Raw genomic sequence first — 24,424 nt, forward strand, 5'->3', positions numbered from 1 at the left:
GTTTAAAATTTCAATGGAATTTAAATCCATGATCACAATCAGGGCTTTGTGCCTACATTTCTTCACGTGGCTGTTTCTGCATTAACTCCCACTACACAAGCAACAGGCTCTAAGGCCTTTATACTTCAAAGGAAACAGTCACACAGTAGAGGATCTGAATGCCTGTCTTTAAGTTCTTACATCATCTTAGAGCAGCTATATGATCTTGAGTAGGCTATTTAACTTCAGCCTGCTTCCACATTTGAAGATGGGATGCCAGCTGTCTAACCTCAGCCACTAGATATCATGAGGATTTAAGGCAGCACATAAAGCAATGTAAGTCTACAAAATGTATACTCAAGGAGGATCAGCCCAGCGGGTTCACAGCCAGGCACGCACCAGGGTCCTAACATGCTTGACAGCCAGAGACTACAACACTAACGCAGCTGATAACCTTGTCATGAGTCCTGGAACACTCATGAAAATCTACAGTGACATTCCTGATCTGCATGCATCAGCATTCTTCTTGAAGACCACACCCTACTTATTGTAGACTTCTGGGCTGGCAAGCCAGGAGGAAGCCACGGTTTAACTCTTTCCTTTTGTCTGTTTTTATGAATGAGACTGACAAAACCAGGATTCCACAATCATACCAATCCTGATTAGCAGGATGTAGGGAACCAGTTACAATAGACTGACACTGGACCAGGAATCTGAGATAATTGTCAGTGTCCTTTCTTGCCCCTTCTCTGGGATATGGGATTGCTAAATCATTGACAATACACCCATCTGATGAAATTAGACCCATTGGGGCCACTAGAGTAAACGTGAACCCAAGAATGCACACCCAGGACTCCTTTGGCAGATAGCCATGGTCCTCTCTGAAGCAGCTCAGGGTTTTTCTTTGAAAACACAAAAGCAGAGACACACACAAAGGCCTGCTATGCTGGCAAGACTTCTCAGGTACAGTAATGTTAGTAATGTCGGTTTTCACCATATCAAGGATGGTTTGACCCCAATACCAACTCAAAGTCTTTTAAATTTTTCATGTTTTGTTTTCCAGATAGGGTCTCCCTGAACAGATCAGGCTGGCTTCAAACTCAAACCCTTCTGTCTTGGCTTAAGTGCTTGGATCAGAGGCATATGCCACTACACACACTAAGCTTTCCTCTCTCTTTTTTCTTTTTTCTTTTCTCAAGATAGGGTCTCTCTGTATATCCCTAACTGGCCTGGAACACAGAGATCCACATGCCTCTGCCTCCCAAGAGTTGGGATTAAAGGTGTGCGCCACCTCCCTGTCTTCTAACTCTTAATGAATATATTGTCCCCTTTACAATCTGTATCATTTACTTCTTTACTCAAGACTGTTCAAAAACATAAATAAATAAATAAATAAATAAATAAATAAGAGGGGCTGGAGAAATGGCAAAAGCACTAGTTGCTTTTCCAAAGGACCCAAGTTCAATTCCGAGCACCCACATGGCAGCTCACAACTGTCTGTAATTCCAGTTCCAGGGGATCTGGCATTCTCACACAGATACGTTCAGGCAAAACTCCTACGTACATAATAAATAAATCTTTTAAAAATCAAACAAACAACAACAATAAAACAGAAACAAATCACACAAATACCTATATGGTACATTTATTTATGACATACCCTTAAAGATAAAGAAAAGGTTGCCAGAAAGAAAAATCAAACACAGGCCAACAAAAAGTTGTCTAAACTTATTTAATGCTAAGAACACAGTTATTAAAGAAAACGTCAGTTAAGAAACAACATTGTTTAACTTTTAAATATGATTCTGATCCTAAAAAGTGGTGATTCAAAGCACTAAGGGCATGTGAGTGCAACACACACACACACGACCAACCCTAAAACACATATGTAGTGTTGAGATATAATATTATAATAGTGCAAAAGGAAAAAAAAGTATGCATAGTGTTTAAACCAACAGGTGGCTTCTACAGAACACAAATAAAAATATCAATGTCTAGACTTAAACCCAGAGGTGTAAGAGGATGGCTGGGGAATGTGGAACTTGGTGGAGCAGGTAGTCCTGCTGGCCTGGAGAGAGCTGGCTGAACATAGCAGTCACTGATAGGGGGGATAAAGTGCTATGTCCCTGACAGAAACCACGTTCATAGACGCTCTAGTAAAGCTTCCCGGACCATAGCTGAGGTAGTGTTCTGAGAAGAGGGTTCTCCTGGACAGTATAGTCAGCATCTGGTTGAGTCGGGACCTGATGCCAGTGAAGTGAACCTGCCGCTCTTTACTCAAATTTCTGAATGAGTCCCTCAGGCACAGATCCAGGTGGGGGGTGCCCAGACCCAAGTACTTGGGGTATCCAGGAGTGTGGAGGTCAGGGGCTGTTAGGGAGATATGAGAGCTGACAGAGCTGGCCAATGAGCCCTGGGAAGACACAGAAGAGGATGACCTCAGACTAGAAGATCTCGACACCGACATCCTGGATTCAGGTGACCCTTCTTTAGACTGGGCACCCTGAGGAAAGAAGCTCTCATCAGCTTCAGTCTGCGTGCTGGTGGACTTGGACCACACTGTGGCCTGGGAACTTGCTGCCCTCGTGACTACTGTGGCTTGAATCCCAACACACGCCACGCTGGAGCTGGTTTGTGTTCCCACCTCACTCAGGCTTACTGCAGCCGTCTCTTCTGGCTCTGTTTGGGTAGCAGCATCAACCACCTTGCTATCCTCGAGTTGGTCCTTGTGGCTGTAGAAATAGTCTTCATCACTGATGGTAGAAGCCTCAGAGTCATGGCGCTTGGTTTTGGCTCTATCTTCTGGTGGCACTTCTGGGCCCAGGCTGGTCTTCTTGGGAGTACTAGAGAGTCTGGCCAGCCGCATGCGCAGCAGATTGCCCAGTGTGGGCTCCATCGACTGTGGCTTTCTGTCAGCCAGATGGTCAAACCTGCCACTGATCTGGAAGTTGGACAGGAGTTTGGAGCTGATGGGCTTTGACTGGGCATACAGGATCCGGAACTCCAGATCAAAATGTTCAACCACTTGGCCGGACAGAACTACCAAGTTACTGCTATTTAATTTGCCATCGGTCCATGTAAAACTGAAGGATTAAAGACACAAGCAAGTAAAGATAAGGGATCTCGGTTTACTTATTCTCAGTAGCTGCCATGTAAGAGTGGCGGCTGTGCTGTCTATGAAATAACAAATATGCGTGTCAAAAACAAAGGAGGCTAATAGCTTAACTCACACACACACACACACACACACACATTCCTCAGGCGGTTTTATCCTAGGAGAAAGGTATACAATATTTAGGCCAGCAGCCTTTTTTTAAGGGTAGAGAATCAGCAGGAGATGCAAAAGTGGGAAGCTAGTGGCATTTTTTCCAGTTTCTCAGGTGGAGATGGCTACTCCACCAACATGCCAGTGCTCAGCACATTTTAGAGCTGATTAGCCTGGTGTTCTTCCCTGTCCAGCACATCTTCCTCCTCCTCTGGAAACAGAACCTACACTTGTCTCTACCCACAAAACCTTTCATGCGCACACTCTAGTCTCAGTGTGGTCCAGAACGGCCAATGTCTGATCCCTGGAATTCATCCAAAGTGCATCTGTGACTCCTCAAGGGCCAAATGGGTTTTCAGAGATGTGTGTCCCTCCTTCAGGAGTCTCTCCCTTTGGGAAACAGCTGCTGCAGTTTGGGTCAGTAAGCAAGGGTCTCTGCCTTCAAAGGAAGAGGGTATCAAAGAATAAAGAGCAAGGCAGAAGTCAGGGACAGTGTTCTAATAAACATCCCCCGAGGCCGAGGGGAGCTGCAGTCAGTTGCACCTTCTCACCCTAGCATTGTCTGCAGGCTGCTGTCTCACTCTGCACAATGAGTTAGCCTCCTGACATTGAGCCAAAAGCAAGCAGCACTAACGGGAGACCCTGAAACTCAGTTTCAACTATTTCTTGCAACTAAGAACCGTGACTAATAACATGTTGCCTGATAACTGCTTCGGAGACCACGAGTCTTTGGAATACCCATGATGAGGTAAGAGAATCAAAGAAGCTACCTGACCTTAGGGCTGTAGCGTGTCCCAACACACAGGAGTATCACTGTCATGAGTGGTAGGACAGTGCATGTGTAGAGGGCAGTTTTTATGTTTATAGGTTTTCAAACAGCCAAAAACCATTCAGTCAAGCTTCATCGGTATAAATTAAATCCACTTTGGGGAATGTGTAAGCCCTCTTGGTATTTACAAGTGTCTCACAGAAGGAAGTCTCAAGAGCATGTTGTGTGCGGTTCTGAACAATGGAGCTACTGTGTGAAAAAGAAGGGCACCCAGAGCTACTACCTCACCTGCCACAAAACCATGGCTGGCACAAATCCACCAAGGGATGCACACTCTACAAAACTGGGTTTTGTTTTGTTTTTTCAAACTCTGTACCGGCATGTATCATTGGACAATGCAATAGAAAGATAGCCAAGCACACAGCATGACACGGTGTGAGTAAGAATGGTATAACTTCCAGAGATTAGCATTGCCAGCTGTTACCTCAACCCTTCATTCATCTTCCTGCTCTCCACCCAAAGATGCTACTGGCAAAGTGGGATTTTCCAAGGTGGGCCTGCTTTCTAGACTAAAGTACTCATTACAAGGCTTATAGCAACCTTACAGTAAAGTATAAATGAGTAGCTTTAGTCTGAAATGTCCTTACCTTCAAGTAAGTACAGTAGGTGGGGTCCAAGTCCCCGGGAAACCAGGATTTGAGGCCAATTAGCATCTGGTTTTTCCCCAAAGGCCTAGGCCAAGACTTGAATGCCGGAGTCTAACTGTGGAGTCTCAAGTTTTGTTTAACTTTTACCTTAGTTTTGTGGACCACAGGGAAAAAAAAGAGACTCTTATCCCATCTACATCCAACAAAAGATGACTATGATGAACCAACTCACACACACACACACATACACACACACACATACATACACACACACACACACACACGGTGTGGGGGGGTGCTATCAGAAGGGCTCTTGTTGGCAGGAGCAAGCATTTACTCCTCTACAGGATCTGGACTAACTGGTGAGGCACTGTTCAAAACATACCTGTAAGAGCCTGTGGCCACCCGGACGCCGTCAATCAGTGTGAACTTTTCATGGACCTTCCCAACAACCTTTGTTCCTGACCTTGCATAGTAGATATTTCCTGTAATAGTCCGCACTGTCATCAGCTATGGGGTAGGAGGAAAAAGTAAAATCAGAGACCAACACAGTGACACTGTCCAGCAGGCAGAGCTTCCTGCTCCCCAACACAGTGACACTATCCAGCGGGCTGAGCTTCCTGCTCCCCAACTCAGTGACACTGTCCAGCGAGCTGAGCTTCCTGCTCCCCAACTCAGTGACACTGTCCAACAGGCAGAGCTTCCTGCTCCCCAACACAGTGACACTGTCCAGCAGGCTGAGCTTCCTGCCCCCCAACACACCTGTTTGCAGGAGCTTAGCATAGGGTCACCACTGAGCGACAGCACACATGATACACTAGTCAGGCACTGCTCAAGTAATGTTACTTCTGCATCCAGCCCATCTTTTCCTATGTAGAGAAGAAGTCTTTTATCATCCAGGCTGGCCTTGGACATGCAATCCCAAGTGCTGGGATTACAGGCCTGCACCACCACACTTGGCTGATATTTAGAGATCCTTAGCTCATGTGTGCATGTACTATAAAGAACATTTGCTTTTTGGAAGAAACCAATAGAATCCAAGTAATGATTATGAAACAAAAGCAGCGGAGATAAAATAATCAAAGAACATATGTTAGTAATGAATAACATTTGGTAAGGATTGAAAACTAAGCTGGCACTTCTCCTATTTCTTTGTTTCACTGCATCAATAAGGAATAATAGCCTACTTCACTTACTTCCACATTGGAAGGGGCTTGAAGCTGTAATCAGGTCAAGTCTCTAACACACCATGTGGGGATTAATCAGCCAGTTCACATCTCTTACAGGTACACAGTAACCAAAAAGGTACACTATGAACTCATGGATGCATAATTATTCCCATAGAGATGACACATACAAATGCATACATAACAGCATGCAAAATATGAAGACAATCTTGAGCAGAATAGAAGTTGTATATCACTATAAATCTTAAAGTGCTTGTCATGTAACCTTGACAGGCTAAGTTCAATCCCTGGAACCCACATAAAGATAGAAGGAGAGACCTGACACACAAAGTTGTCCTCTGACCTCATGTGCATTGCACACACATCACACACGATGATAACAATAAATTTTACATTTTAAGTAAATGTTTAGAATCATTTGAATCTTTTTATTCTATAGAAACAGAGAGCCTCTCCCATGCACCACACTAAACAGCAGAGGTGCGAGGTGTATTTCTTGCCCTCAAAAACTAGTGAAAAAAGTAACTGATGACTGAAATCCTAAGCAAGACACCACAGGAAGCAGAGGAGGGAGACCCATGTCTACTGAGTCTCAGCATGGGCAGCCACAGCAACTCCGTTCCTAACAGAGTAGACTATGACACAACCACACCTGGACACTCAACAATAAAAGAAACACATGAAAAAGAGCAAGCTTTTGAAACATGTAACTTACATGGTGCTCAAAACCACTGAGCCAAGGGCTAAAAGCCAATCTCAGAAAGACACACACTGTAGGACGTGACAGAATAACAGACAGGAGTGACATGACCTCTGAGGTGAAGTATGAGGGTGATCTATGTGGTGGCAGAGCAATTTTCCTTCCTTCTTGACAAGATCTGTCTATGAAGCCCTGGCTGGCCTCAGATTCTCGGATCCACTGTCTCTGTGATTAAAGGTGCACACAAGCAGTTCTATCTTTATGCGCGTGGGCAACAAAGGGCACAGGTACACCAACACCACTTCCAGGCTCCAGCTCCGGCCTGTCATACAGTGCAACAAACAAACGACTGGGAAGCCAGGTAAGACATTCATGGTACTCCCTGTGCTGTCTGCGGCTCTGCGATTCTGCCATTATTGCCAAATAAGACATTAAAATTAAAACCTAATGCCTGGACATACAATCATGTCTTTGGTATTCTTATCAAAATGCATAGGAACTGAACCACAGGGAGTAATAGGATAAATACAAATTTACAGAACAATGGCTAGTGTTCTCCACAAGTGTCCGATGTCAAACCACAAAGGTGGAGGTTAAGAGCCAGGGAGACTTCACTAGTGGGTGCAAGGTGCCCTGCTGGACTGGATCCTGGGCTACAGAAGGGGCAGTAGTGAAACAAAGCTGAGATTCAGAAGGTGCCGATAAGATGGTGCTAAATCTAACTGACTTTTTGGGGGCTGGGGACTTAAGAGAGGGTTTCTTTGTGTAGTCATGGCTGTCTTGGAACTCACTCTGTAGGCCAGGCTGGCCCTGAACTCAGAGATCCGCCTGCCTCTGCCTCCCACATGCTGGAATTAAAGGCGTGCGCCACCACCACTGCCCACTGAGGACAGTGAGATAATAACAATAATTGAAAAATTTGGACACAGAACATTCAGAAATTCCTTATATTACTGCTGCAGTTTCTTAAATCTTTAAAAAGATGACTTTTAAAAGATTTTAAATTATGAGTATCTATGTGTGAGTATGTACACATGAGTGTGTCAGATACCCTGGAGTTAGAATTACATGTGCTTATGAGACATACATGTTGGGACCCAAACTCAGGTATCTATCTCTATAACCATTCATAAATCTTAATTTTAAGGTAAAGTTTTTCTTTAAAAACTGAAATATTTCACAGATGAACACATGATATTGGATGGATGGAGTAGGTAAGTCAACACACAGTGAGCATAAACACAGCCTACCTGTAGGGCTAGAGATGGCTGTATCCTATCCTTTAACATAGCTGAATGTCGTGGAAACCTGTAATTGTGGACACAGCACTTCTGCACACCTGTCCATGAATATGCAGCCAGATTCTTGTAGACAGAGTGACTCAAAATACTGAACCAATCAGAGCCCAGGGTAGGAGGAGCCTCTGAGACGGGCATAAACCCACAACACAGAAAAGCCTAGGAGGGAAGCTGGTGCCTACCTAGGAAGGAGATAACCTACTATAAAGACAAACTGTCTTTAAACTTCCTGCAGAGGCTCTGGACCACCATGAAGGCAGCTGCCAACAAAGTCAGCAATCACTCCTGGGTTTCTGCCTTGTTGATGAAGCAGAGCAAATGGCTTTGTCACAGCTGGGACAGTTCTGTCATTGTTCTGCAGCTGAGACTCGGCCTAATTACCCAAGAGCACCTTGAAATTATACCCTGGCCCCTTCCACAAGAGCAGCTGTGGCCTAAATACCTGGATAGACGGCAGTGCTCTTTACCATGCCCAACTGGCATCTTCCTTGGCCCTTCTGGACTTATATTCAAGCTGACTGCTGAGTCACATGGCTGTACCATTTGAGTCTCAAAGCCCAATCCTACCTGTATCATGAAATGTCCTGTGGTACAAATGACAAGCTAGTAATGACCTTATTCAGCAAACCTTGGTTTGCTTATTAGGAAAAGCAGTCAGCAGGCGCTCTGGAGGAATGCTAAAGAGATGAAATTTTGTAAAAACCTATCTGTCTGTTTACAAGGCACTAAGTCAGGGCCTCTCACAGAGGCCTAGAGGGGCAAAGGCTGACTTCTCTGCTGAATGCTGCATTCCTTGTGCCAAGAAGTGCCTGGCAGCATTATGATGAATTATGTGCTGACCTTCCCAAGTTGCTCCATTCTTTAGAACATGAATTCTATAACAAATGCCTCTCTTACTGCATTCCCAAAGAGACTAGGCCAGGGTTGTGGCCTTATATCGAGATACTGAATTATTCTCATGCCCAGAGAAAAGGACATAAAACCTGGTTCTGTCATGAGCAGCAGCGGGTGACAGCAACTGCACAAATGGGGAGAGAGGAAGGCAGACTGAGTCAAAGCCTGGGCCATGTTGTAGCTGTGGACTCCTGGGCTCTTGATCTCACCATTTCCTGATCCACAATCAGGACCACAACATGGCAGGGCCACCATGAGTGTGAGCGCTGCCACATCTGTCAGAGCAGTGAGCAGTGCCAGGCACAGAAGGAGAGCTCCAAGACGGTCTCTGTGGCTAAAAGTGGAGCCACCTGGAGCCATGGTGGCAGGCGGCAGCAGTCTCCAAGCACTGGCTTGGCTACGGTTGGTCTGTGCTCACTGCTGGGAAACCTGAGAGCAATTTTGCCTTTTTTTCTTTTTACAATGGCTTAATGGAGATGTAATTCATGCATCACAAAATTCACCTGCTTAGTGTGCAAATCTACACTTTTATGGATACACAAAACCATTTCCACAGTTGTAGAACTTTCTCATTACCTGTACCCATTTAGCTACAAACCTACCCAGCCCTCTATCATATGCCCCCAAACTTGATGTTAATCTACCTTTCTGTCTCTACAGATGACCCTGTTCTGGCCCTCGTATACATGGGATTATACTGTTTATGATCATTTCTGTATGACTTCCTACACTTACTATTTTGTTTTCAGGTTCACCCATGCGGTAGCATGTGTCAGCACTTCAATACTTTTGAAGGGTGAATACTGTTCTATTGTTTTGAAGAGCTAGTGTGTTGTTTATCCACTTATTAGCTGATGAAACTCCCAGCATCTATGAACAGACATGTCGCTGTGTGTGTTTCTCTCCTCTTGGGTAGTTACTGAGGAATGGAACTGCAAGGTCACGGTTGGCCGGTATTCATTTTCTGAGACTTCAGTTTCCTCAGGTGTCAGTGAGCCCACCATCACCACCACCACTACCACCACCACACTGTAGACCACGGGCACTCTGTCACATTGCTGACAGAGGGGAAACGGGAAATGGTGTCTCACAAACCTTTTCCTGCTCAGGATGAACTTTCAGATCCATGCACATGTCCAAAAAGTGGGAGAGCAGAGCCTGGTCCAGAAGGATGTACACAGCCACACCCCGTTTCCTACAAATCTCCTGTAGGTCTCTGAAGATGTCAATGTCTGAGAAAACGTCCATTACCACAGCAATCACCTATGAGATGAGGCAGGAAGAGAAGTAAGGAACTCAAACACCATCTCACACATACTCTGTTCTTCAGCAGTGTGGGCCTCCCCTCAGCATCAGCTCTTTTCCACCCCAAAGACACCCAGGCACCCATATCTCACAAATCTTTGCTTGGCCCAGCCAGCTGGCACTCCCCAGTGTCCCCCAGTCAACCTAGTCTACACTGGCAAACTTCTCACTTAAGTTCTGTGCCATCACTAAACCCCACCTTCCAAGATCAGTTTGGACCGGCAAGTTGTCTAGGTTCTTAGACCAATACACTGGGATCTGAATCACACTGCTTTCCCAGTCAGGCTTCAGATTCTATAGCTATACAGTTGATAAATAAAATCTTGAGGCTGGCAAGATGATTCAGCTAGCAAAGGCACACGTTACCAAACCAGATGACCTGTATTCAATACCCAGAATTCACATGGTACAAGGAGAAAACCAGCTCCTGCAAGCTGTCGTCTGATCTCCACAAGTATGCCATACCACATGTGTACCCACACACAAATAAATAAATGCAAAGAAGAAAAAGTCACCTAGGAAGCCCTTTTTTGACTATTAATATTCAAGTCCACTTTTTTTTTTCTATTGTCTGATTTTGGATCATGGTCTGAGTACTTTTACCTTGTTTTAGAAAGATTCCATTTCATTACCAATTCATTTCTTGAAATGATCAGACAAAGCTTACAGCACCTCCACCCCCATCTTCTGTTTCCAACACCACACACTCCCCACCAGTCAGGACAAGAATGGAAATATTTCCTGAAGATTCTGACCTTTGGCTCAGCTCTGTTCTTTATTTTCTCCCAACATGTGTGCCCTTGATAAGAACTGACTTTTTTACAGCCAGCCCAGACCACAGCTAAGAGCCAATGCTCACCCATGTGTCCACTGTTTTGGATGTCTGCTTCCCAGGCTACAAAATAGGCCTGCTCTAAAACCTAAAGAACTGCACAAGGGCAGGGTCCAAGAGACCCTTGGTGTCTGCTCAATTGCCCATGTTACCAGTGTGGGCTGCAGCTACCTTGACAGCCATCACAAGGGAGATTTTGGTGGTCCCTGGCTTCCCTCCTTCATTTACAGAGGCTGCTATTATTTCAAGGGCCTGCAGAAAACTCCTGGCAGGGAGGCAAGGTTGTAAAAACATCTAGGCTTAGAACAAGTCCGTACAAAGCAAGTCAGGAAGCCAGCATCTGGGAGCTATTTTGCAATCGGGAGTGGTCAGGCTTCTCCATCTCCCAGCTTCAACAGTAAAAATCCCTTGTCTCTGAATCACATTAACCCTTTGGCTGAGCACTATGATTACTTTTAAATCTCACCTCCCCTTCCTTCTTCTGCCGCAGAGGCCTTCAAATGGAATGCATTCATCTCCATGGTGGAGATCCAGCCACAGTGGGTAACTGGCAGGCTTTATCCCTTAAGCATTTGTAGGGTTAAAAAGAAACACAGAAGCCAGGAATGGGGGCACAAGCATATAATCCAAGCTCAGGAGGCTGAGGTCAGCCTAGATAAAGTGAAAGCCTATCTTAGGAAAAAACTATGAGAGAGAGAGAGAGATGCAGAGACAAATGGGCAATGTTGCTACCTTTCTAACATGCCAGGGTTCCACTTGCTCAGATGAATGACCCTGAAATGCCAGCTCCCAGAAGCAAGTGCCACCTGGGATGACCAAGTGTCTCTCTGGCTGCCTCCATCCCACTCCCTGCCTGACCTTCATAAAACCTCAACAGTGAGGGAAACAAAACAAGAAGCATTTTAGAACTGGTGGCATCTTCAGAAGCTTATTGGCTCTGATGGCTTTTATATGTTGTTGTGAGAATTGTGCCCAACCTGTTCATCTGGGGCCTGTAGCAGGGTTTAAGGTAAAAGCCAGGACACAGAGCTCAGCATGGCCACTTGGTGCTTAATCTCTCTCAGCCGTAGTGTCCTTGCCCTCTGGAAGGTTTGGATAACAAGAGCACGGACCGACAGGACTTCTGGGATGGTTAAATGAGTGGAAGTGTGGAATGGGCTTAGCTCAGTGAGGCAGCTGGTGTCTGAGTCCACGGTGTCTGAGTCCACTGCAGGCTGTCCCTACCTGGGCACAGAGATGGCTCCACAGGGCTGACAGAATATGGGGTGAGGAAAGCAAAATGATGTGTCCGTAAACTGTAGGGAGCAGTAAGTCAGTTCCTATGTGAGGGAAGGCACCTATAGACACACAGAGAGGAGGGAGGCTTCCTGGAAGAGGTAATATCTGAGCTGAACCACAGACAAGAACAAGAAACGGAGCCAGGCCTGGCTGCACAGATCTGTAATCTCAACTCCTTGGAAAGTTGAGGCAGGAAGATCCCGTGTTCAAGGCCTGCCTGGGACAAGAGGCCATTGGAGAAGTGAAGGACTGTCGGACAGGAAACCACGTGATGACAGAAGAGGATGGGAAGGACAGGGTGCATACCAGTGCAGCTGGAATGTACAGTATGCAGGAAAGGGAGCCATGGAACGTGACTGGCAAAGAGGGATAGTAGAAGGCTATGGAATCCATGTCAGTCCTTCTTAGCCCACACTGCCTTCATAGGCAGAATAGAGAGAAAGATGAATCCAGAATAGGCAGGTGCAGGGAGAGATGCTGCCACAGAACCTACTTTCTCCATCCAACTCAGGACCAGGAACCTCTATCCTGCAACCCAGTGGGGGATGGGCATCTTTGAGTCTAACAAATTTCTGCAGCTCTTTTGCAGGACTAGGGACTGAAAAAGGAAAGCCCCAGCCAGAAGCTCTGAGGCTACAGGGGAGCAGAAGGAGCCATGGGAAAGCTCAGCAATGGGCACCGGGTCACAGAAATACATACAAGCTGGTGAGAGATCCTTGAGCCTGACTCAAAGGTAGCAGTAAAATTTCCATAGAGTGCACTTGACTCCAAGGTGCAAGAATTGGAATAGAGATCCTGGAGAAAGGCAAGAGAAAATTGTGCAGACCTGTTGGTCTCTCTGAAGGTCAGTGGAGCATCTGTGAGCTATATACAGCTAGGTGATGGGCTGGTCCCCAGGGTGAGAACCTAGTCAAATGGGAAAGGAGAACCCAGATGATGCGGAGTGATGGGCAATGAACATACCCTGGGGGCTACTGAAACAGGGACTAGGAACCCAGCCAAGCTGGCAGGGTTGGAGAGGGCCACCAGAGGCAGAATGGGAGCAGGGCCCAGAGCACAAAGCCTGCCAAACAGTTCTGATTGCCCAATTAATAAAACAGGTGTACAAGCAACACTTTTGTTAGCTAATGAGTCGTAATTTGCAATTTGGTTCATCTTTGGTTTTAAAGCCTTAACCTTTCCCACAGGCTAAATATGAAGGTCTGTCTGACTCAGGGTATCTGAGGGCAACGGGATGCTTTCCTTTCCCAGCATCCAGCACATCCTCCTTTCTTACTAAAGTAGGAAGCCTTGAAGACTTGCCTTAGCAGGAGCCCAGCACTCCTGTGGCAGCCTTCAACAGGAAGGCTCTCACTCCTTCAAAGCCTGCCCTCCCTAGACCCTTCTGCTCACCCCCTCCAGCCCTGCCTTCAGACACCCAAGTCCTACACAGTTGAAACAGGCCTGCAGCTTCTCACCTCTTAGAAGAGACAGTCCTTTACAGACTGCACCAGTCTAGTCCTGTTTTCCAGGTGGACACATCCACTTGGAAGAGTGGACATTTCCACAGCAAAAGTCAAACTAATTAACGTGTATTGTTTTCCCAGGATTTATGGGCTGGTGTCAGATTGCCAGGCGGTGGGTTCAAGTCTGCGGGTAATAGCAGTCATGCACAGCCTCCTTGGCCTAAGTGTTCATACTACAGCTGCTGAACACAGGCAGAACGCCTGGACTAGGAAGGCAGTACAGACGTCTGCCATTGAATCTACTCCCCTTTAGGGGGTGTCTAGCCCACCCCCACAAAGTGCCCACAGCCACCCTAGGCACCACCTTCTCTAAGCCTGAGATGCATGGACCCAGCCCTTTCTCTCAGAGTTAGAAGGGTGGTAATTTCCAAGAGTCTATTTTAGGGTCACACCTATACTCCAGATACCCATGGAGGAAGCACCCAGCTGGCCAGAAGCTGGGGAAGAGGGATGTTGATTCCACATTACCTGTGCTTCCTCAAGTCACATCTGGAAAGGTCACCCATGTGTCCAGTCCCCCATCTTCAGCTTGAGTAACTAACCACAAGCCTATCTATCAGTTCCTTAGAAGAACCCCCTGCTGATTTTCACCAACACCCACATGTCTGAAGAACAGAGATCACAGGTGTCTGCCTCAGAAAACGTGTAGAGCCCAGACACCACTCATTAGGCAGAACTGGAATCTCTGCCTCTGCCATTTAGCCCAAAACCTCAAGAAGATCTCTAGAGATTCCAAAGCCCTATTAACTATCATCCCCAGTTTGGAAAGGCTAGATAATGGGTTCAAGGGTTCAGTGCAAGGGCTGAAATGTCAACCCAAGTCTGTGTGCCACCAAAGCCTACCATTAGAAGCACGCTGAGCTAAATACTGCTTCAGACAAGTCTAATGTGGGGATCTCATAATTACTAAGAACTTGCAGTAATCCGGAGGGGCGGGGGGACGGACAGTAGAGTATCCCACATGGGCACAAGTCCACCACGAAGGATAACTTGAAACAACATGATGACTGTCAAGGAAGTTCGCAACTCCCCAGCATGCTGAGAAAGCACCCTCTCCTGCAGTTCTGCTGATAAAGCCAGAGCTAGACTGAATAGGGGACCATGTGAAGCTCAGCTGTCATGTAAATGTGCTGCAAAACCAACCTGGACTTCCACTCTGCAGAATCAGGCATGCTGTACATGTTAGGTTGTACTGGCTTCTAGAATATGCAAATAACCTTTGCATAAAAGCTCAAGCCCTTTGGTGGTGATTCAGCCAATGAGAGAACCCACAGCAGTTCCTGGCACACAGAAAAACCTCAGTGGCAGCTACCCATAGTATTAATTCGGATCCTGCCATTATGCCTGGACAAGACATTTCACCTGAGGTTCAGGGTCCTTGAAACAAAGCCTGCTCTACTGTCACACACCCTTGATCCAGGCTGCTCAGGGCTCTGACCAGGCACACGCACAGCCTGAAGGGACCACTCATGGCCAGTCATTCCTGTTCTCATTCTCGCAGGAAGCACATGTCAATCACCCCTTTCCTGTGTGCCTCAATTTCCCTCCCTTCCCACCCAAGAGTCATAAAGGCAGATCAGGCATACAGAATGTTTGGAATTCAGTCAAAGCCTTGTATACATTCAGCAGTGTGTCAGCCTAGATAGCCTGGAAGCCTGACCACCGAATTCCCTATGCTAAGCACATCACCATCAATCACCTACAGAGTCTCTTGCTAAAGATATCAAACATACTGTTTCCCCTTTGGGTTTCATGTTTTGTTTTGAGATAGGTTTTGGTATTAGCTCAGGCTAGTCGCAAATGGAATTTACTCCTGCTTTAGCTATAGGCAGGAATCACCACTTGCTACATGTTTTAATGGGACTGAAACTGCTCATTGAGATTAAAAATAAAAATTCTTTTGAAGCACAGTGGTAGTAGTGCACACTTTAATCCCAGCAGAGGCAGGCAGATCTCTGAGTTCAAAGCCAGCCTGATTTCTACAGGAGTTCCAGGAAAACCAGGGCTACACAGAGAAACCCTGTCTCAGAAAAAGATATACACATGCATTCTTTGGAAAAACTGCTTTGATATAATCTTCTGGGTAGAAAAAACAAGAGAATGCAATTTCCATGGCAAAAGTTAAACTTAGTATGTACTGTTTCCCCAGGATTTATAGGCTGGTGTCAGATTGCCATGTGGTGGGTTCGAGTCTACAGAGAGTGGTACTCATGGCACAGCGCCTCTCTTGGAGGTCAGTAGGGCAGGAACCAATTTTTCACTCAACTCCACTTTGCCGTACTTCTGCACTATTGTTCCAGCCTGAGAAACAGTGGGAAATCATGCAGTTATCGTTCTTGTTCTTTTTTGGGGGGTAGGGGTAAGGTGTGGGGTGAGGAGGGGTTGTTTCTCAGTTCTAAGTTTTTGACTGTATAAAGCATTTTCCTGTTCCAAAATGAAATCTATAAAACAAGGTATGTTCCCTCCTGTTTTTCCTTTTCTTCTCTCTCCATTAAGGTAATAACTCCAATTATTAGTTTTTGGGTTATTCTTCAATTTTTCATATAAACAAGTATATGTAAGAACATATAGCATTGTGTGTTTAATCCATGCACAGATAAAAGGCTGCACAATGACACATGCTGCTCTGGCCAGTGTTGTCCATGAGAACCTGGGATGACAGAAGAATTAAGTTTTTAATTTAGCTTCAATTATACAAACTTAAATGACACATGTAGTTAACGGCACTCAAATAGGTCTACGCAGCTCTAAACACTTTGAATCAGAGTATAGAGCTTGCCCTCATTAGTCTTGAAAGCCACAGGGTCCTCCGTGGTGTACACATACTAATTTCTTCCCCAATGTGATATGCTGGGCCTTTGGTGTGACCAGAGCTCCCACAATCAGTACACCTCTACTCCTGTTTTAGCCAGTGTTTCTAGGGAAGACACAAAAGCGGAACAATTAGGTCAATGGAGAATACAACAGAAACTTCTCTAGAGGCTGATATCATTGACATCAGGACCTACTTTGCTTGTTTTTTCAAGACAAGGTCCTACTGTATACTCAGGCTAACCTCCAATTCTGCTGTCTCAGCCCTCCAGAGCTAGGATAACAGGCATATACCACTCTACCCCGCACATCAAGGCTGTTTAAAGCCAGTATAACCACTATATTGTTTGTATGATCTTTTGCTTTTTCTGAGAGGAATAAATCCATATATAAATGGCTCAGAGAATAATCCTGTAGCTTTCTTCCTGACGGATGGATGTTTAATAAAAAGAATAAAGTCAAGCATGGTGGCATTCAGGAGGTAGAAGTAAGTGGATTTCTGTGAGTTCAAGACCAGTCTGGTCTACATGACAAGTTCCAGGCCAGTCATGACTACAAAGTGAGACACTGTCTCAAATACCCTTCCCAAAATTAATAAAAATAAATAAATGAAATGGCAGACAGAAAGAATAGTGTGTGTGGAATTATGGAACTATTGTTTAATGGTGGCACTCAATACGTTCACAATGTTGTTCAACCATTGCTGCTGTTTCTAAACTTTTTGCCAGCAAAGCAGAAATTCCAACTATTAAGCAGTAACTCCTTGCTGTCCCTTCTGCAGACAAGTTTTGAAGGTCATGAGGAAGAGAGAGATGCTACTATTACTAGTAAGTGGGGACAGAGATGCTCAGTGTCTAACAGTGAACAGGACAGTGCCCCCAGGTCAAAAACCATCCTCTCCAAACGCCAATAGTGGAGAGGCCGAGAAAACCTGTCAGGCTGATCCAAGCATCTGGAACAGGAACTGATTCCACAGTACAGGTTCTATTGTAACACGGGGGAGGGTTGAGCAAGCTCAGGAGAGTTCAATCCTTCAGAACATCCTCATACGTGCCAGGGGCCTCCAGAAGATTCCTCAGCTACTATTCCTCCTTGCTGGACTCTTCCACGATGCAAAGAGTGCTACCACTAACACTCTGGTCATCAAAAGGATGCCCAAAGGTGTGGTCACCGCAAAAGTGGCCTCTTTGGAAGAAAAGCATAGAAGGAATGGCAGCTGGTAAGCACGACAAGTATGACTGTGACATCTGGGAGGGTGAGCATGGCCTATGAACTCCCATCCGTAGGCCGGGATCTCTGGATACCAGATATTACTGCATGGGAGGCTGAGGCAGGAAGATCTCAAATTCAAGGCCAGATTGGGCTACACATCAAAACCATCTCAAAATGAGGGAGTAGAATAGGGGAGAAGGCGGGGAGGTGGGACGAAGAACAAACAGCACCCTGGGATAGCTGAACAAGCACATCAGAAATGCCCAACAGGGCACACTTCCAGACCACAGCTGTCAACCACTAGTTGGCAGAAAGAATTACCTAAATTACTTAGTTTACCTTCCCACCTCTCCATCCCCCTCCGCCAAAAAGCATGAGACTAAATGAACAAAAGAGAAAAATTAATGAGCACCTACTCTGTGTCAGATGCCCAGGGGAGTCTATGCGGTCAGAGCACTGCTGGGAAAACCCATCCCTGAGCCATCCATTCAGACAGATAGTCCTGACATTTGGCGAGTGCCCCTGCCATCCCATGCTGTATGCCAATCACAGAACCTGGCATCTAGGCTCCTCCCAACCCACCACAGAGAATGCAGGCTGGTGCTCAGATTTCCTCACTGAGGGCAAATAATGCTGCAGAGAGCAAGCAACTAGATCCAACCCCAGTTCAGGGCAGCCTGGCCTCCACCTCTGGGCTCACTACATCGGACCCTCCATACAGAATTCACATTTCCTTCATTCACCCACAAGATTTCTATATTTTTCTCAGATACTAGAAATACTTGGTTGGGTCTATCCTGCCCAAGACAGGTAAAATGCATAGAAATTTATAAAATCTAAACACCAGGGACCTACATTGTCTAGAGGTCATGAACCACCTCCCCCATTTGGTCTCTGCTACTTTGATTCTTCCTCCCCTTAAAACAGGCCACCCCAGTCTTCTTTTTTTACAACTAAAACAAACATTTATTTATTCATTAATTCATTCATTCACTCGTTTATTTATATGTGTCACTGCTCACAGCTCCACTGCTCACAAGTGGAGGTCAGGCTGTCTGGCCTGAAGGCCAGCATCTACACCTGCTGAAGCGACTCCTCAGTCCCAGTCACCCGTCTACTAAAACCGACAGCTCTTGCTAGAGTCATTACTTTCCTGTTTGTAAGACACGCAAATGGGAACTAAAAGCACAAATATCCAGAAAACTATTTAAAACCTCCAGCCTGCTGGGAAGCAGGGAGGATAAGGAGGGTAGAGATTAAATGTGGGTCCTGTATGTGGCATGGTGGCACATCAAAACCCTCAAGAAGCTGAGACAGGAGGACAGTTAGTTTAATGCTGGCCTCATCTTACACAGACCCCCATCTCCAAAAAAAAAACAAAGCAAGCAAACACTATGTGGACCTAGGAGCCAGGCAGAGTTCAGGCCCTGAACCTAGCCCTGCCTCATAGTAGTCTCTGACAAGCTACCTGACCTAGATGCGCCTGCTCTGTCTCAAGTCAGCCTCCTCGGCCACTGGAAAGACTGTGAGGTAATCTGGTAAAGGACTCAATTAGAGCCTCAAACGTTTGCCATCCTTAGATGGCAAACAGATCAGACACCCAAAAACACCAGACATGCCCCATCAGTCCTCCCTGTCACAGGTAATGCACTTCAAAGGACATGGCCAAAATGACACAGTCACTCCCAGGTACCCATGCACGTCTTTACAGGTGGGAGCATTTATTAGACAGTCAGCAAATCAGCCCTCTAATCCCTCTGTGTACCCATCCACCTGGAGACAGGACACCTTCTCCCCACAGGGCACAGTAGTTAATAGGGTCGGAATCTGCTTTGGGCAGAGTCTTGGTTCCATCACTCCCTAGAGGCAACCTAGCCTCTCCATGCTTCAGGTCATCTTCTGTAAAGTGGACAGAATAGTCACAACTACTTCAAGATTACTAGAAATACTATCTGGCAAAGAGGAAGCAAACTTTTTTGTTTTGACACAAGGTCTCCATACGTAGCTTTGGTGGGCCTGGAGCTTACAATGTAGGATCAAGCTGCCCTCAAATCTCAGCCTGCCTCTGCCTGCTGAGATTAAAGGGGTATGCCACAACGCCCAGCTGAGCAAACAATTTTTATTGACTTATTTTTTTCTTTTTTCTTTTTTAAAATTTTATTTATTGATTTGATTTTTTTTTAAATTTATTTGGTTTCTGTGAGACGGGGTTTCTCTGTGTAATGCCCTGGCTGTCCTGGAACTCCCTTTGTAGAGCAGGACGACGTCAAACTCAAGAGATCCACCTGCCTCTGCCTCCTGAGTGCTGAGATTAAGGGTGTACAACACCACCACCAGGCCAACTAAATTTTTTTTTAAAGAGATGGTCTCTGAACTTCAGATTCATGATGCCTCAAATAAAAACTAACTCATTTCCACAGCGCTCAGTCTCCCCCTTATTTTCCTTCCTGTATTCCAGTGTAGTAGCATCACTGCCTGCTCAAACTAAGAGGTCTCGGCCCCAGCCAGCTTGGTAGCGCACATCCTCAATCCCAGCATTCCAAGGTAGAGACAGGCTGATCTCTGAGAACTGGGAGGCAGAGGTATCAACCTCCTTTATTTGTATTTTCTCCCCTTGGCCCCTCTGTGTGCTTGAACCCAGGACCTCAAGCATGTTAAGACAAGCGCTCTATGGCTGGGCTACACCTCCAGTCTCCCTCACTGTCCATATACCTTCCTCTCTTGCTTTTCCATTCCAGCTCATCATATCTCAAACAAGTCTGCCTATGACTCTCCTCCTGCCCACCCTTCCTTAATGCAGGCTCTTTTCTCTTACAAAGGTATCTCTGGCCTCCTTGCAACCTCACCCTCTGAAACCTACACTTCTCACCAGACTTACTGCTAGGGACAGCAATACGATCAGCATTCTCCACTTTTGGTCTAGTCCCTATCCGCTCCATCAGCTAGTTCCACCCTTCCTTCTGGGTCCGACTAAGTCACCACCATTCCAAATTTTCTTCTAGCCCCTTACTCATTGCCTGTAGCAATATCCCCATCCCCCCCACAAACTAAGAACAAGTTATAGACCACACCTCTTCCCCTGTGGCCTCAGCCCTGGCAGTGTGACAATCTGGAGGTTCTGTGTAAACACGAAATTTGGCACATACACTGAAAATGCTCATTGGATTTAAAGTGACAGACCACCTTTCTCAGTAGCACCGCCCAGCTTCCATATACAGAATCTAGGAGAGGGTGTAAAAGGAACTAGGTAGAGGGGAAAGCAGGTCTTAACCAGGAATGTTTCCCAGATTGCCTGAAAGATAGGGACTATCAGCTGCAGCCAGATCCCTTTTAAGGCACGTTTTTCTTTTGACCTCTAACTCTGGTGCCCCTTCACCCAAGCTGAGCAAAGGTTAGAGCAACCCACATCTCTGCCCTTCTTGGAGACCAGTTCTGTCCTTTCCAAGATGTCCCAGGAGCTCAAGTTCTCCTCCCAGAGGAGAGTTTCGGGCATGCACACTTGGTTCACAAATACACCTCTTCCAAAAGCTTAAAAGTTTTACTGAACCCACAAGTAAAACAAGTCAAACAGATCCTCAGCCCACTCAAAGTTCCATAAGTTCTGACACTAATCTAGCCACAGCCATACCACTCCCCAAACAGCAAAGCACTCGGTCACCCACCTACCCTCTATCACTGCATCCCCGCCAGTCAGGTAAAAAAAAAAAACAAACAGGATCCGAACATTGGCTTCAGCGCTAGGAAGGCTGAGGCAGGAGGACTGCCTGGAACTGAGGCCGGCTTTGGGCTACTTAGTGAGCTCCAGGTAAGCCTGGGCTAAAGACCTTGTCTTGAAAACGAGAACAAAACAAAACAACAAAAAATCCAGAACACAGGTTTGCTCCTAGCCTTGGCAATTTCAACCTGATCTTCACCTTGACATATAGTGGTACCAGGCCTACCAAGTCTGGACATGGTCTGGGGCTTTGCCTACTATGTTCCTGGCACAGCAAAAAAAGTCTGTGACTTGAGCAGTGTTCGCCAGCCTGCAAACTTGTAGCCACACCCTCCCAAGTGCAGCCGTCTTCTGATCCCACTGCAGAGGCTTCAGTGGGGCAGGCCAGACTCTTTCCTCCCCACCTCAACCAGGCCCTCAGTCGACACTAGCTAGGATTAAAAACCCATTGTAAAGAGAGGCTGGGTTAGGTAGAAGTGTTTACATTTTGGGTTAAAGCTATCTGGAACAGCCCCAGACATAGGGGGAGGGGATGTGGCTCTCCCACCAGACTCACTTACAGAAGGGTCAGAAGTCAAAGGCCTGGGATAGAATTTATCCGTCTACGACATTAAGACGCGTGGGAGTTAAGTGGCACTAACAGATTCTCAATGGTCTCTGGGAACGATCTTCTGGGTAAAGCGACTCTTTAGTAATGCGTGTCTTAAGAAGCTCCTGAAAGTGGAATCTAGTTGTCAGCTAACGTCCCGGGAATTCTGCAATCCACTTTGGTCTAAACTAACAATCGCAACTGGGCCCTGATCCAGGGGTACGGATATTAGGGCTCAGAGCTATGAACGACTCCAGCTTCTGAAGGCCGAAGTTCCTCCCCTACTCCCCGCGAGGGTGGCTGGGGGTCCGGCGTTGAGCTGCAAAGCAGGCGGGTGGGGGACCTCGGGGAAGGGTGGAGGGGGCGCTCACCTCTCGGGCGGAGCGCAGCTGCTGGCGCAGCGCATCCTTGCAGCCGTACGGGCCGCCGGCGCCAGCGCCGCGGGGCTGGAAATGCGCCTCGACGCGCGTGGCACCGCGGTAAGCGCCCCGGTAGAAGGCGGGCCAGCCCAGCTCCAAGGCCGGCGGCTCCAGGTCCGACTGCTCGGGAAAGTAGGTGCCCGACGAGCAGTCGTGTGAGGAGCCGAACGAGTCCTCGGCCACCGCCGCGCCATCCTCGCCCGGCCGCTCGGCGGCGCCCAGGACCGCGCGCACCTCATCGGCGTTGAGGAAGCGGCCCAGCCGCTCGCGCCGTAGGAAGGCGGCCCAGGCTTCGGGGCCACCGGCCAGCAGCTGCTCGAGAGCCAGGCGCCGCGCCTCGCTGAACAGCTCGGCGGGGTTGGGCGGTCCGCACGGCGACAGGCAGGCCGCGGGAAGCTCGTCCAACAGCTCACAGTGAGCAGCCATGGCAGCGCTCGGCGAGGGTCCACTGTAGTGCGACGGTCGCCTGAGATTTTTATAGGCACCTTTGAATCAAACCAGCCCGCGCTATTGGCTCGGCGCCCCGCCCCGGATCTCCCATTGGCTGTCTGCCTTCTAGGCAACCCGTAGATCCCGCCCCCTTATTGCTATTGGCTTCTCTCTGAAGACGGACCCGCCCATCGCCTGCTCTCACAGCTTGCTGGCTGAGGGAAATTTAAATCGGAGCTTACCCCGCCCTTGCGGTCCTAGAACGGTCCCAGCAGGAGACGGGGCCCGGAGCTGTCCCAGCGCGCCCCCTGCCGGCTTCCCCACCGGAGAGCCGGGACCAGAGACTCGGACTTGCTCCTGGACATGCTTCGGTATGGTCAACTATATTGCCATTCCACCGTGCATCTATTTATTCATTAAAAAAAAAAACGGAGACTGAAGAGATGGTTCGGCAGCTAAGAGCACTTCTGGAAGATTTGACTTTGACTCTCATCTTACTTGGTGGCTCTTAACTGCCTGTAATTGCTCCATCGGATCCGATGCCCTTTCTGGTATCCACGGATACTGTATGCATACTTGGTGCACAAATAAATGTTTTTCCAATGGCGCAAAACCGGGTGTAGTGGCACACTCCTAGCACGTGGGAGGTTGGGGCAGGAGGAGCTGGAGTTCAAAGCCACCTTGTGCTGCATGTCAAATGCAAGCTCATCCCAAGCTACCTAAGACCTTGTGAACATACACATATATATCTATATACATATGTGCATCCATAAATGCACACACGTATGCATATATATACTAATCCATTGTGGTACCCGCTCCTTCACTGATTGCCTTCATTTCTTTCCCCATCACTTCATACTTTTTTGCCCAGCAACACCTCAGTCCTATTTAAACTCCTCTTTCCACTTGCACCCAGACAGCCATAGAAATAAAATGGGGGAAGGGTGGGATCATGCTTGTAGACTAATTGTACCTCACATTCATGATCTGAATTGTCTTTAAAATTAGCTGCCAATGTAATCATACTACAATAATAAATGTGTATAAAAATGTCATAACAAGTCCGTTGTTTTACATGCTAACTAAAAATAATAAAAAAGGAAGAAATACCTATTGTTCTTCATAACACCTTTTTCCTGTGCTCTTTCCTATTTCACTGAGAAAATATATTTACAGGGCATAAGCAGTCATAAAAGAATGTCCACAGGTGATCACCACGTCTAACTTCAGTTTGCATGGGTAAGCTGTGACAGAGCCTGATCAACGTTTTTGCCTGGGCAATAGCTTCCAGCCCTTCTACCACTGCCCTGTAGCTCTCCAGCGATTCCTTCCCCTCTCCACACCATCATTTTTCCTGCTCAAATACTGCTTGAGACAAGGTCTCACTTTGTTGCCCAGACAGGCCTTGAATTCTTGATCTTCCCGCCTCCGCCCCCCAAGGACTGGGATTACAGAGGCATACCACCATGCTCTCCTCAATATGGTTCTCCATTTTAGAAAATATGTTTGTATGTCTATACGGGGGTCAGGAAGGTATGCATGTGAGCCCAGGTGCCCCTGGAGGTCAGAAGTGTCAAATTCCCCCAG

At 46.9% G+C, this 24,424-nt stretch overlaps 1 protein-coding gene across 2 annotated transcripts; it reads right to left on the reverse strand.

The window, feature by feature from the left end:
- Window positions 1-1,630: 1,630 nt before the first annotated feature.
- Fam83d (family with sequence similarity 83 member D) lies at window positions 1,631-22,839 on the reverse strand. 2 transcript variants are annotated; one of them, XM_057781209.1, is made up of 4 exons: window positions 22,358-22,839; window positions 9,835-10,002; window positions 5,046-5,170; window positions 1,631-3,062 (listed from the first exon to the last, which is right to left on the reverse strand). In XM_057781209.1, exons 1-4 carry the CDS (start codon window positions 22,829-22,831, stop codon window positions 2,075-2,077), a joined length of 1,755 nt encoding a protein of 584 aa, XP_057637192.1. In that variant the 5' UTR covers window positions 22,832-22,839; the 3' UTR covers window positions 1,631-2,074. The 2 variants fall into 2 exon arrangements, with proteins under 2 accessions (XP_057637192.1, XP_057637194.1); XM_057781211.1 differs by lacking the exon at window positions 1,631-3,062 and having other exon boundaries at window positions 5,052-5,170; window positions 9,831-10,002.
- Between the last annotated feature and the right edge of the window lie 1,585 nt (window positions 22,840-24,424).

Source organism: Chionomys nivalis, chromosome 9 (assembly GCF_950005125.1).
Source record: "Chionomys nivalis chromosome 9, mChiNiv1.1, whole genome shotgun sequence".
Lineage (NCBI taxonomy): Eukaryota > Metazoa > Chordata > Mammalia > Rodentia > Cricetidae > Chionomys > Chionomys nivalis.

Coding starts and splice junctions, on each gene's coding strand:
- Fam83d (XM_057781209.1), bottom strand. CDS start 22,831: ATGGCTGCTCACTGTGAGCTGTTGGACGAGCTTCCCGCGGCCTGCCTG. Junction 10,003..22,357: donor AGCTGCGCTCCGCCCGAGAG/GTGAGCGCCCCC, acceptor CTCATCTCATAG/GTGATTGCTGTGGTAATGGA. Junction 5,171..9,834: donor TTCATCCTGAGCAGGAAAAG/GTTTGTGAGACA, acceptor CCTACCCCATAG/CTGATGACAGTGCGGACTAT.